At 37.6% G+C, this 13,366-nt stretch overlaps 1 protein-coding gene across 1 annotated transcript in view; it reads left to right on the top strand.

The window, feature by feature from the left end:
• SEMA3C (semaphorin 3C) overlaps positions 1-13,366 on the top strand; it is a 125,178-nt gene that overhangs the window by 67,343 nt on the left and 44,469 nt on the right. Inside the window, exons 3-5 of the mRNA XM_054215828.1 lie at positions 2,440-2,600; positions 4,998-5,060; positions 9,932-10,051. Of these exons, the coding sequence (XP_054071803.1) occupies positions 2,440-2,600; positions 4,998-5,060; positions 9,932-10,051 (344 nt within the window). The remainder of the gene's footprint in view (positions 1-2,439; positions 2,601-4,997; positions 5,061-9,931; positions 10,052-13,366) is intronic.

Here is a 13,366-nt window from a genome sequence, read left to right as displayed (position 1 = left end):
CAGAAAACATAATACCATTGCAATGAGGTTAAAAATCCAGGAAAATAATGGATTTTAATAAATGAAAGTTGTGGAAATCAAATATCTCTATTTTTGTCTTCTGCTGAAAAACAATCGTCATGATCTTGGTCATCTTTTATGTCAGTCATGGCTTATTCTTTGTCAGTCGTTGTCAGTCTCTGAAGCAATAAGGAGAGGCATTTTATTGCTCAGTCACTGTGCTCACATTTACTCAGTGTTGTGCGGGAAACTGCAGCCTCTCCCACTTCATATGTGCTTTCCTAGGATATCACATACACAGTTATGGGAAGGTTTTCACCTTACGGCTGCCAAATATTACAGTAAAGTTAATAAGGCCACCAGCAAAAGGGATGAGCGTTAGCTTCTCAGGCTTGTTGTGAAAGGTCAGTCTGAGAATTTCAGAGAGGGCAAAGGGACTGCGTTTTAATGGCACTATGCTGATGAGTCTCCCAGGTGCCTTTGAAAATCCTAGCTGCGAGCTTGCAGGGAGGATTTTTTTTTTTAATAAAGTAAAACAATTGATTTTTCAAGCACTGAAGAAAGGCTTCTGAAAACGATGCAGACAATTTTCATATATATTTAATGAGTATTGTTTCAGTTTAAGCTTTTCGGTGCAGACCGTAAATCTTGACTGTATGTTTATCCTTTCTTGAGGGACACATGAAATAGAAATATTATATATTTTTTTTTAATATTACCATAATAAATGCATGTAGGTAACCCTTAGCTCCTGAAAGCTATCACACGTCTAAGTGAATCAAAACATCATATCTTTCAGTAACTGAAGATATTTTTCATCTTCCTACGAAACTATTTAACAATCGTGATAAAAATTCAGTGGTTGTGTATTATATTTATCAATGCAAATCATATTCTGGTAAGTGTTCTTTCAATCATTAGATCTCTAGTAGACAGGTGTAAGTCCTAAGACTGCAGCCTTTGCCTGTATGTTGTCTACAGCTTGTCAAAAATTGCTCTCCAAGTAATTTTCAAAGAAAAAATTATGCTTCAAGCTAAAGATGTGTTTTACTGAAAGTGTGTACTTTAGGCATACGTGTTTTTTTTTTTTTAACAGAGCAAATATCAAAAAATATTTTTGTTTTGAGAGTTTTGCTTTCCAAAATATCAGTAGCCCGTGTTAATCTAGTCATCTAAAAGGCATAGATGGTTAATTTTGGATAAGACATCCACAGTCAACCACTTATCTCTGCAGCAAACTACTAATTGTAGCAGAGGATGATGCAAGTGTCCTCAGTATATGACTTTGCTTTTAGAAAAGCCTTCAGCAAAAACTTTGCTTTTAGCAAAAACTAGGCTTTAGCAACAGTTACAAGCCATATTGTCCCAAACAGTTTGCAAAAGGGGTGTGGACTCAGTTCTTAGATTTATGACTAAACATTATAGGAGGGCTTCATTTTCATATGTACTGTGTATTTGCCACCCTTTTAGAGTCACAGGGAGCACAATGCAATAATAATGCTCATGAGCTAACATGGCATAATTATATGTGGAACATTTGAATAAGGAGAAATTGATTATTAAAGTTTTGTTTCTCCATTCTCATCTCTTGAGAAATATCCCTTCTGTTATTACTGAAAAGAAAAATAATCTGAGTGGGCGTCAAAATTTATTGGCCAAGCGAAGACAAGAAGGCTGAGCTTTCTCAAGGGCAGCAAGAAATACTTATATTGCAGATGTTTGTGCTATTCCTGTAACAGGCCTGATCCTGCATTACCGAGATCAAAGGATGTTTTTCACTTCACTTCATTGAAGAAAGTATTATATGGGGGGGGAAAAAAAGAAAACAAAAAAAAGAGAGCTATTTCTACAGTTTTGATAGTTTGATCCAAGTCCCATAAACAAACAACTTTTTTAGGCTTGAGGGAATACTTTTTTTTTCTTTTTTTTTATCTTTTAAGTGAGCTGTGCATAGTGATGAAGAACTAAAAAAAAATAACCTTGAAAATGACAAAAACCCATTCTTAGTGAGGTCCCCTGTTAGGAAAAGAAAGTAAACTGTTCTTATGTAGTTTTCATTGATCTTGTGGATTTTCTGCTGTCATAAACTTCAAAATGTATTGAACACATTGATTAATTTAGTATATGGTGTTCTTTAAAAGCCAAAGCTGTGAATAATCATATCCGTTGAAATAAGAATTAATTAGATCAATGGACAACAGCAATGCCTGATTTTTATGAGCTATGTCGAGCTACTTAACGTTTAAAAAAAACGCATTCAAACTGGGAAAGGGAGTTTTAACTCAACCATTGCATTATTACCAAGTGTCTGATGAGGGGTTTTCTTCTCTTATTGACCCCACTTGTGTTCAAAGATGCCTTTATTTAGAAAGAAATGTAGTTGGGAGGCGAGAAAGGCAACTGAACCATTTTACTAACTTATTGTCTTTACTATTTCAGAGCTGCAAGAAACTAAGACCTCTGAATATCACAGAATATCCCACAGTCCCCTGGATTACAGGATATTACTAATGGATGAAGATCAGGATCGGATCTACGTGGGCAGCAAAGATCATATTCTGTCTTTGAATATTAATAATATAAGCCAGGATCCTCTCAGTGTAAGTTCAAGATTTATTTTGAGAATCCAAGGTTGCTTTACTATATGTATTTCTTTCTAAGACACAAAATGTGTATTTCATTATTTTGCAGCCGGCAAAAGTCCAGGCACGCACCTTATTGAACTGTTAGTCCTTGGTTTATGAATAAACTATTAGCATGGCTGCTCCTCAAACACCGTTTAAAACCTGCTCTGTTAACTCGTTTTGAAGCAACATAAGGACAATTTGTATGGGTTGATGGTTCCCACTCCTCTCCAAGATTTAAGATAATTCAGAGATGCACTTTTGAAAGAAGCCTGTAAGGAAGAATAAGATACATATGATCTTTTTCAGGCCAGAGGGGAAAAAACAACAGGGATAGAGTTGCCTTTAACCTTCAACTATTTTTTTGTTTTGTACTCTGAAGCCTAATCGCAGAACTATTTTCCAATCCTTTGTTATGTCTGTGTCAGCCTTCACCCTTCAGTTGGGTAGTTGGGACACCTCCTGTTTGGGTTTTTTTGGACACTATGGCCCTCATCTTCCTCAACACCACCGCTTTTCTGGCTGCGTCTCTGACTTACCGAGATGCCGTTTTCTAAGGACTTTGTGTCCCAAGTCCCCAGTTGTAGTGGGCAGCCTGTATTTGGAAATAATCAAATTATCAAATGTTTAAACCACTTTCACAGATTCCTCTCTTGTCTCCAGAACCAGTTCAAATCCAGCTTCTCTACTTTTAAAATAGGTAGCCTGCAAAAGCACTTGTGTGCCCAGATGCCTGACTGTTAAGATATTACCTCCCTACAGACTTTGCCTTGCCTATCTTTAGATTATCACTGCTACAACACTACCTTAAAGTGTACCGTAAAAGGCCTTGTTCTACCAAATTCATCTGATCCTTTAATCTACGGGCTTTATGACTGTACCTCAGGAGCATGGAGGGGCAGAGATAGCCAGCTTGCAGCAGCGAAGTTAAATGCCTTCCTTAAGAGGCAAGGCTTTTAATGTGTCAGGAGAGAGAGAGAGGCCCCGCTGGAGGGTGATTAAGCGCGGTTAAATTAGGCTTTGCTCTGAATCACCCTCTGGACATGCCTGTCTACCTGAATTGATTGCGCAGGGAGTGCGGGGAGGCTAACTCTAACTTAACACGTTTAAATTAAATGCCTCTCGGGCGATGGCGTGAACGCGTCCTAATGGTACGGAAGTCTTCCTCTGAAATGGGGTCGCCTTCTCTGATCTGAAATAGCCTGTGTGACCTTTTCGCTAATTCCCGTCTCCCCAGTGATCCGGCCACCCGTGTCTGGGAGCTGCTGCGCTCCCGCAGGGCGCGCTCCAGCCTGCCCTTGGCAGGGCGGGCTTTATTCCGCGCAGAGCTGGGTTAGATAGGAAGGCCTCTGTTGCATGGAATATATTCTACAGTATAAAGCTGTGAGGCATTTCAACACTCTGTTTAGGCCTGGAAAAATAAGAATTTAAAAAAAAAAAAAAATCAACAGAAAGCAGAAACACCCGAAATTTTCTGGCAGTGAACGTGATCACCCAGTATTAAGCTCAGAATTAATCTGTGCAATTCCGCACGTTCTTTTGTTTGTTTATTTATTTTTATAACAGATTCACTCTGCTAATTTTGTGCCTCTATGGAAACCCTATATACATATGCATACATACCTACAAATCTTTGTGTATATATGTATGTATATATATATACACAGAGATCTTTTAGTGCTATTATTTATGTTATCTTGAGGCTAAATGTTATCAGGTTCTGTCACCTACCAGATTTCTAGGGAAAGATTTCTAATTGATGTCCTTCCTAGTTCAAAATCAAAACAAATACTGGAAGAAGCTCAATAACTTTAGATTTGAGCATAGATCAGATAAACATTCAGACAATAAGAAGTTTGTCAGAAAACTGCAGTGCAAGATATCTTGGAAAGAAATCAAGAAATCAGCCTGAAATCTTAAGATTTTAAGCATGTTTTATCATAAGATAACCAAACCTTTGCTGTTAAAATAAAAAGAAAAAAAATTACAAGAACTCTTCTTTGAATATTTCAGTCTTCTTGCTAGAAGCTCAGTAGAAGCAAAAAAAGTAAAGACGGACAGTAATTTAGACAACGATGATGAAAATATCTCTTACTTAGAAGGAAGAAGTTTAAATAAATTGATAAACTTATCCTAAAAATATTTAATATAATTAATTTCCATCAGCCAAAGACCTGGGCCTTTATTTCCTTTACTGAATGCTAGACGGAAAGTTGTTTTCACTTATCAATGAAAATTCTTTTTTGCCTTAAAATCAAGGTATAAAAGATATCAAAATATTAACTTATTAGTGTAAGTTAGGCAGTGAAATGCTTTTTGGTTGTTAATATATGTAATAAATACGTTACTTAAAAGATACTTGTTTCCTTACAGATTTTCTGGCCAGCGTCAGCAAACAAGGTTGAAGAGTGCAAAATGGCTGGCAAAGATCCTACTGTAAGTTATAATCCACACACACACACACATACACAAATTACATACTTGGCAATAAAGTAAGAGCACCTTGAGTGCAGCCAAAAACAAAATGAAAGAAGCGTTTGTTTTGCTTTTTAAATGCTAGGCAGGCCAAATGATGAACTGAAATTATGAAAAAAAAAAACAAACTATGTAAATAGAATACACCTTCAGACTTTGACACATGAAAAAAGATACGCATTGTCCACTTCTTTGCCTTTTTGTCTTGTAACTAGTCAAACTAGGTAATAATGCTTTTCCAGCTATGTCCCGGGGATGATGCTAAAGAGTGTGCTGCGTGTAGGGAAGCGCTCTGGCTGGCTGCTCGCCCCAGGAACGGGCGAGTGGTGCCCACTGCCTGCAGCCTGCAGACCCCAGGCTCGGGAACACCCCAAACACCTCTTCCCATGACTTCCACAAAACAATGCCCAAATAAGTATCTGGAAACCAGTATGCTTTACTAGGAAGAGGTAAAAATTATCTTTGGAATCAGGGGAAACACAGACCGTGGAGGAGTTTTGTTGGGTCGTTTTGCATCGCAGCTGATTATTCTCCCATCTAAATGCAGACACCTTCCAAGGGACCAAAATCAGATGATAATTTTCAAGGCTGTCTTTATAGATAATAGACAGAAATGAGCTATTTCAAAAGACCCGGTGAGTGGTACAATACAGAAGATCCTGTCTTTGGCAGAGTTTAACATGGTTATCTCCATAAAGTAATTTGAATTTACAGTGTGTATATGCCTAAATTTTACTCACAGAAGACAGCTAAACTGTAAAAAAAAAAAAAAGAAAAAGGCAGAAAGTCACATTTTAATTCTGTTCAGTTCCCTTTTGACTTTTTACCTAAGGTCTTTATCCTGACTTTCTTTTTAGCTCTCAGATATAGCTGTTTTCCAACTGATATTTTCATATTACAATTCAGAATCTAATCTGAGCTATAAAGTTGTGGTTTCTCACTACTAAATTTGTAAGAAAAAAATCAGTGAAGTTTTGCTTATATTTTGATTTGAGCAAAAAACTATGGAAATTGGAAGCCTTCACATTAGGTGTAATCATCTTTGGAACATAGCGTATATGTAGGATCATAATTAATTAAGTGATTGAAGGACATAAGGAGGTGTATATGAATATAGCTTTTAATTTCATAAACAATAGGATTAATGCAAACATCCACTGAATTTAGTATAAAAAAACTGTTATTTGTTTCAAAGGTCTCAGTATCATGCCTAATATTTCTATTTGTTTTAGCTACACATTTTGTATTGTTAACTAAGGCACGCGGTTCAGTTATTGCAATGTTACAATTATTCACCTGAGTCCATTTTGTAAGAAAAATGTGTGTATTGTAAGAAAATTGTTTTGAAAATCTATTGCAAATGCTGATGAACGTAAGGAAAACAGAAGGTTGGCCTGCTGGAGTGTTGCTGCAATATTGCTTTTTCAAAACTGTGGAGAGTAGTTCACTATATTTCTGCAGAGCAACAGAATGATTTTTTTTATGAATCACTATATTACGTTTGATATGGCGGCTTATCTGCATTCTTTCCTGATAGCTATGGTAGTGAAAAAACAAAATCTCATTGAATGTCCTATTTTTCTACACACCTTTACATTGTTCTGGTTAGTGCAGCATGCCGTAAATTCTATAAATAGTGCCCTGTTGCACTAGATGTGAAAATCAAACATGCGGCTTTATTAATGGTGATTAATGTTGAACCTAGTTACTGAGTATGTGAACTGCATCAGCAACATGTGATAGACTGGTTAAGGAATTTTATTTTCTTTGAAATAGACAAGTTCATTAGTCTTAGTCATGTTTCCAACATATGATGACGCTCTTCTAGGCCAAAACCAGGAAAAATGTAGATGATACTCTAAGCAGAAAACAGTGTGCAAAATATGTGATCCACAGGAAAAAACCTAAGAAACTACTAAGTACTGGGCTCTGCAGAGAACTTTTAATGTTGTATATTTAGTGGTGAGACTTTCCTAGCTTTTAATCATGCTGAAGTACCTAAATGTTGCTGCATTAGTGGACAGATTTCTGGATAGAACCTCTGTTTTTACAATTTAATTTGGAGTACAGCTAATATCCTGTGACGTAGTTAATTAAAAATGTCCACGTGCATCAACTTTAACTGATTTTTTTAATCCCAGCTGTGCATTGCAGAAGAAAAATTAAGCTCCAAAAATAGAAGTTTACATTAAGTTTCTTAGTATTTGTCCTCAAGAGTTTAAAAGAGGAAAAAAAAGCTACTGAAGAGCAGCTGCTGCTCCCACTAAAATCAATGATGTGTCTTGTTGAAAGCTCACTGAAATGAGAAAAAGAGAACCCAATGCTCAATCACTGTTTGCAACTTAAAAATTATAGTTCTATTTTAATAGCATTCTTGTGAGTTGATAATGCAAGAAGCAGAGAATTCAGAAGAATTGAGAGTTTCAAATGAATTAGAATTTATCACATTAAAAAAAAAAAGAAAAGAAAAAAAAAAAGAATGGGTGAGTGAATGCATGATAATGTTTGGCCTATTAGAGAATGGTGATTATCACAAGGTAAAAGAGGAATAGATAGTCTTGGAGCAGCCAGTAAAGTACTTTACACAATCAGTGAATTCTTTTCCAAGGAGATTCGGGAAGAGTGCGTTTACCCTACTGTTAGACAAACATTGATGCCTGAATTTGTCATCTTTGGCTGCCTTTTTCATTACTGAAAAGAAATTGTCACTTCTAAATAGTATGTTGACCAGGCTAGCTTGAATGCTTACATTAGTATGACATCTATTTCTCTGTATTTACTGTGGTGAGATCCTGTGGCATAGATATCTGACTTTCAGATGTCTACAGTAAGGCAGTTCCCCGGATGCTGTTATTGAGCGAGTGTTGGTATCAGCTCCAAGAGAAGCACTGGTAATATATGAATACCTAGAGCTTAGCCACCGCTTTTGACAAACATCCATCCTAAAGACAACTGTTTCGTGTCACCTCAAACTTCAGTATCAAGGAAAAGGAAATAAACTGAAGCTTAGATGCTCTTGAATGGCAATCCCACAGAATATATTATGAAATAACAATGATTATGAATTTTTTTGCTTTGTTGGGTTGTGGAGTCACAGTGCAGTACTCAGATTAATCACGTTGCAAATTGCAAATGGAGTTCAGTGGTTCAATACTAGGCAGATGGGCAAACATTCAGAGAAGATCATAAAATGGTTTTCCTGCCGGACAGCATTAAATTATGAGAATGCTGATATTGAGCCAACTGGTGTTACTTGTCTGTAAATCATCAGTGAAGAGATATGTGTCAGATGGTTACCCCAGAAGGCTGTCCTTAAAGAAAAGAGACCTTCATGTAAGCACCCCTGCGTTCTTGCCATAGACACTTTGGAAAGCACGTGGCATGGTACTGAAGCAGAGTAGCAAGTGCCACGTACCAGTACTGTTCATGCAGACATTGTCTCCTGCTCCTGATCCCGAAAGACTTTCATTCTGAGATTTCTCAGCATGTAACCCTTTATCTAGGAGTCTTCTAGAAATGTTTTCTGCAAAGAAAAGAAAGCATCATTTTACACTCTGGCATATATAAGCTAGTGGTATACCTTCACCTGTCCTTCTTCCCTTTCCACAGCCATAACGTGCATTGGTAATACTGCTGAGAAAAACAAGATTTTGATAGCAAGACATTACTAAAGGCGTCTTTGAGCCGAACTAAGATAGCTGGATATGAGAAAATGGAAGCATTTAGGAACAGCCGTCAGCTTTAGGGAAAAAAATGTATTTTGACTGGGTTAAAGGATTTTTCTGATATAGCTAGAGCTAACACTTAACTGAGGACACGCAGTGCTCCCTGTAGAGAAACTCCTTCTATGAACTCAGAGCTATCTACAGTTATGCACCAGTTTTCAGATGTCGTATTACAGTACCAGCTCCTGCAGAACAAAAAATGTGGATGCCTTTAAATATAAATAAACTGTGCAGTCTGCTGAACAAATATTAACTGTACTGATTTTCATAAAGATGACTGATGACACAGTTTTCAATCCTGTGCTGACAAAGCCCATGCAATTCTCACTGTCTTTGGTGAAGGTTTGAATGATTGAATATGAAGGCAGTTCTGTGATCTCAATAAGAAATAATATCCAGAGAAAATCTTATTTTCAACCTAAAGTGCATTAACAGTTGATCAAAGTCAAAAAAGGAAAGAGCAAGAGAAGAAAAGGGTATGCTGGAAGGAGAAAACTAAATCCAGTGGTGTGGAACTATGTGTCTCTCAACGTTCTGTTTTAGTTTTCATGCTGATTTGAAGATGTTGCTGTTGATCTTCAATATGAAGCAACAATTCACTGCAAACTTCCTTAGTGTTGTTGAGAGTTTTGAAGTTTTGGAAAGAAATTGTTTACACAAATAATGGGATCTGAGATTTGGCCTTGCTTTTCTTTTTAATTGTCTCCAGATAGGATGAAAAAATTAGGGGTAAAAAAGAGACTGTTTTGGAAATGTCCTTAAGGAAATAAGGTTACTTCTTATTTTCCTGCAGAGGCCCTGCGTCTTCCCACGCAAGGTGCAGAGATGTCTGTGGATGAAAATTAGGTTGCTGTGTGGAAATGGAAAAGTTATATGCACTCCTCTATAACTCCTCTGTAGTGCCCTATCAATGCCCAGTTCCCAGACTAGGCAAAATGGCATGAAAAGAAAGCAGAAGTCTGCAGCTGTTCCAGTCCAGAGACTACCAAATTCAGTAGCTGCTTTTTATGACACTGTAAAAATAATAAACCGTGTCTACTCCCTAGAGTTCCTGGCATCTAATAACATTTGTGAATGTGAAATTATTCTTTTCTGTATTCCCTGCAGCATGGCTGTGGTAATTTTGTGCGTGTGATACAGTCGTACAATCGCACACACCTGTACGTCTGCGGCAGCGGCGCCTTCAGCCCCGTGTGTGTGTACGTCAACAGGGGCCGCAGGTCCGAGGTAAGCCTCTTCTCATTTTATCCACCCGTTTTGTCATGCATCTTACTAGTGTTACGCAAAACTCAAAATTTTGAAAATGCAAAAATCAGTGATCCGAATAGGTTCCTTCAATCATGTTGTGTAGAAAAAGAACAAAGATCCATAGGTTTTTTTGACCTGTTACCAGCTAGAAGCAAAGCCATGATCAAAAACCATGCCTCAAATACGATAGTTGTCCAAAATTCCACAGTCATACCAAATGCTGGGCTACATTTGATACTACTTTTTATTTGACATTGTCTGGTGAATTCATTCCTGCTGTTTGTTGGAAAATTTACAAAGAAAGACTTGAAAGGAAGTAGCCAGTTAGATAAAAAGCAAAATACGCAGTCCACTTTTTATAACTTCCATGTGTTACTGATCCCTGGGAGAAGCCCTTACGTGGGCTAACTGCTCAGGTATGTAAAGGTTTGCTGGACTTCAGCTTAATACCCGCTAAATGCAATCCCAGTACAGGGAACTTTCAGCTGCTGCACAAGTTTTGCCCCTTAGATTCTGCCAGGATGAAGTCAGGAAGTTTTGTGATCACTATGAGATCTTCCAGGGTGTAAATCCTTTTTTCTCCAGATAGGTCTCCGGTTTTTCTATATTCAGTTTCACCGTGTACTTTCAGTATACAAAGTACCAGATGTTTCATAAATATATTGTCCAAGTTTCCTGATTTGAAAGTGAAATGTTTGTTTATGTGCAAATGTAATAGGTAATAAATTAAGCAACCAGAAGGAGAAAGAAAAGCACTTAACTGAGACCCAGCACCTCAGTAGCTTCTGGGTCAGATTCATGTCTGCAGGCACAGGGGTGTGCAGTATATTTTCCTGTACAATGTGGAAGCAGATGTGTTGGGAAGGAAGATCAGAGAGTGCTACCTGGAGTCTTGCCATCTGAGGGCAGCTTTAAAAGCTGGGCTGGCTCCTAGGAAAGACACTGGGAAATTCATCACCGAGTTCATTGGGAGTGGGATGGGAATTCTGGCCAAGACCCAAGACTACTGCAGGGGTTGCCAAGGAGGTGATAAATCATTGTTTCTCCAGGTAGGTTTGCATGGGATGATCTCAGTGACTTTTGTTAGATCCCTACCTGGCTCCAGCCTCATTAACGGAGTGTATCGTCTGAATCACTGCACCTTCACTCCTAATGCATTGTCTAAAAGTAGAGGTTCATAGGCCTGGATTTAAAAGCACAAGCATGCAGAACTGAATGAGTAAATCCATACTTCTGGTTAATAGAGTATACATTAACTTATTTTGATGTATTTTGAAACTGAGGTCAGCTTTTCTCAGCATTATCCTGTTTCTTGACAAATTATTTAAAACATAGAAAATTATATCATTTGTTTCTAATTAATGCAATATTAGTAGTACTGTAGCTCAGAGAACTCGGAATCTCATTATTTTAGGGTTTTAGTAAATGAGACCTGGGGGGGGGGGGGGGGGCGGGAAATGACACCTCCGGATGATGCAAGATGTTAAATTTCTTAAGTTAAAAATAAAGATACGTGTCTTGGATGAGCAGAACTGGCTTCACTTAGCCTGTCTGTATAGCTACATGCCTATGATAAATTGATTAAATAAACTGCTGTTTCAGACGTCTGGAGTCAGTCAGACACTTGACTGTAGGCTTCGCATGCTCAAAGCCATTACTGTACAGGCCAACAATAGCATAACAGTTTAAAGCCAAGCATTTCCTTCTGAATTCATTGCATATATCAGTGCATGACTAATTAATAGAGCAGAATGAAGAACTATGTAGTGCCGATGGGACTAGTGAGAACTCATATTTTTCTCTGCTTTTATCATTTCACCTTTAATTTAGTACACTTTTCCGTGCACAGAAGGCTGGTTTTGCACGTGCAAAATGGATATTTTAGAAAGCACATCTGTTTTTCTCTAGAAGCTGCAAAGCTTGACAGTAAGAGTCGTATCCAACAATTATACGAACTGGGCCTGTTTTGCTCTTTTGTCTCCAGGATTCCACATAATCTCACATAAAAAGCGATTTCATTGATGAGGCAGAATGTTGCCCTTTCCCTGAAACAGAGGTTAAAAAATAATTAGTTTTCTTGCTTGGCACACTTGATATTATGGTCTTTGGTAATGACTCTCTTAGTCACCCAAATATATTCCAATGTCAAAGTAAATGCAAACAGAAGGAAATGTAATCACTGTGAATTAATTATAGGCTAAAAAGTAGTTTAATATATATGAAAATCAAGTGTAATCCTGGAGCTAGTTTAATAGTGCAGTAATGGGCATTTTGATTTGGTAAATAGTGGTATAATAGAGTAAATATGGATTAGCATCAAGCTGCATATTAATCTAGAAGTAAAACAACAACAAAAGAAAACCCCAAGATCATATTAGAAACTTCATAGTTACGTTTTAACATTGTTTAGAGAGTTGATTACTGAAACAATAGATAAGATCTCTGTGATTAAATTAGGCAAAACAGAAGAGGGGGAAAGAGATAGGGGATAATGGGTATGGAAACTTCCTGCTGTAGCTGAACATTTCAGGTTGGTGGAGGCTCCAGTTCACTGTCACCAAATGGCTGCTCAGTGAGCTGTGTGGCATCCCCGTTCCCCTGTGGTTAACATTAATTGTTAAAGGGAATATAAAGAGTTGCTGCCCTTAGTTGAATAACTAGTACGTTGCCACAACACGTTGCTTGTTTGGTAGACAGTGGTATGGGAGTCGCTGTGCTGTGGATCGATGTCTCTGCCATTACTGACTGCGGTTTTTAAGGAGCAGACTTGTCCCCGAGTCCCTTCTTGCTCAGCGTACTGCGCTCTTCGGTGTTGCTGGGAACCAAGAAGTGAAGAGGTGGACCGAGATGGGCGAATTTTGTAAAGATATTCAGACTGCTTGCATTTCAAGCTGTAGTCCAGGTTGCTTCTACTTTGCCAAATGTATTTCCTCTTAATAAATCAGGTAGAATATAAAGAAATCCCCATACCAAGATTCCTAAACAGCAAAAAATTTCCAAGATATTTCAGGGTATGTCAAGAGATATTGATAAAACTTGACTATGGAGTTGGAGCTCTACACATAATCCAAGAGACGGTATTGAAGAAAATATGTATGATTTAGAGGATTTTCCAAGGTCTGATAGCTCAGTAAAGAGCAAATGTTTTATACTATCACCAAATGACAGTTGTCATAAGAGATACTTATTTAATGTGTATTATTGTTCTAATAGCTTTATTATAATTTCCTGGACTAGCATAACGATCACCGTGTATTCAGCAAATAAATAATAAATATCTTCAAAAACACAGAA

This window comes from Rissa tridactyla, chromosome 1 (genome assembly GCF_028500815.1).
Source record: "Rissa tridactyla isolate bRisTri1 chromosome 1, bRisTri1.patW.cur.20221130, whole genome shotgun sequence".
NCBI lineage: Eukaryota > Metazoa > Chordata > Aves > Charadriiformes > Laridae > Rissa > Rissa tridactyla.
This window is presented reverse-complemented; position numbering and strand designations above follow the sequence as displayed.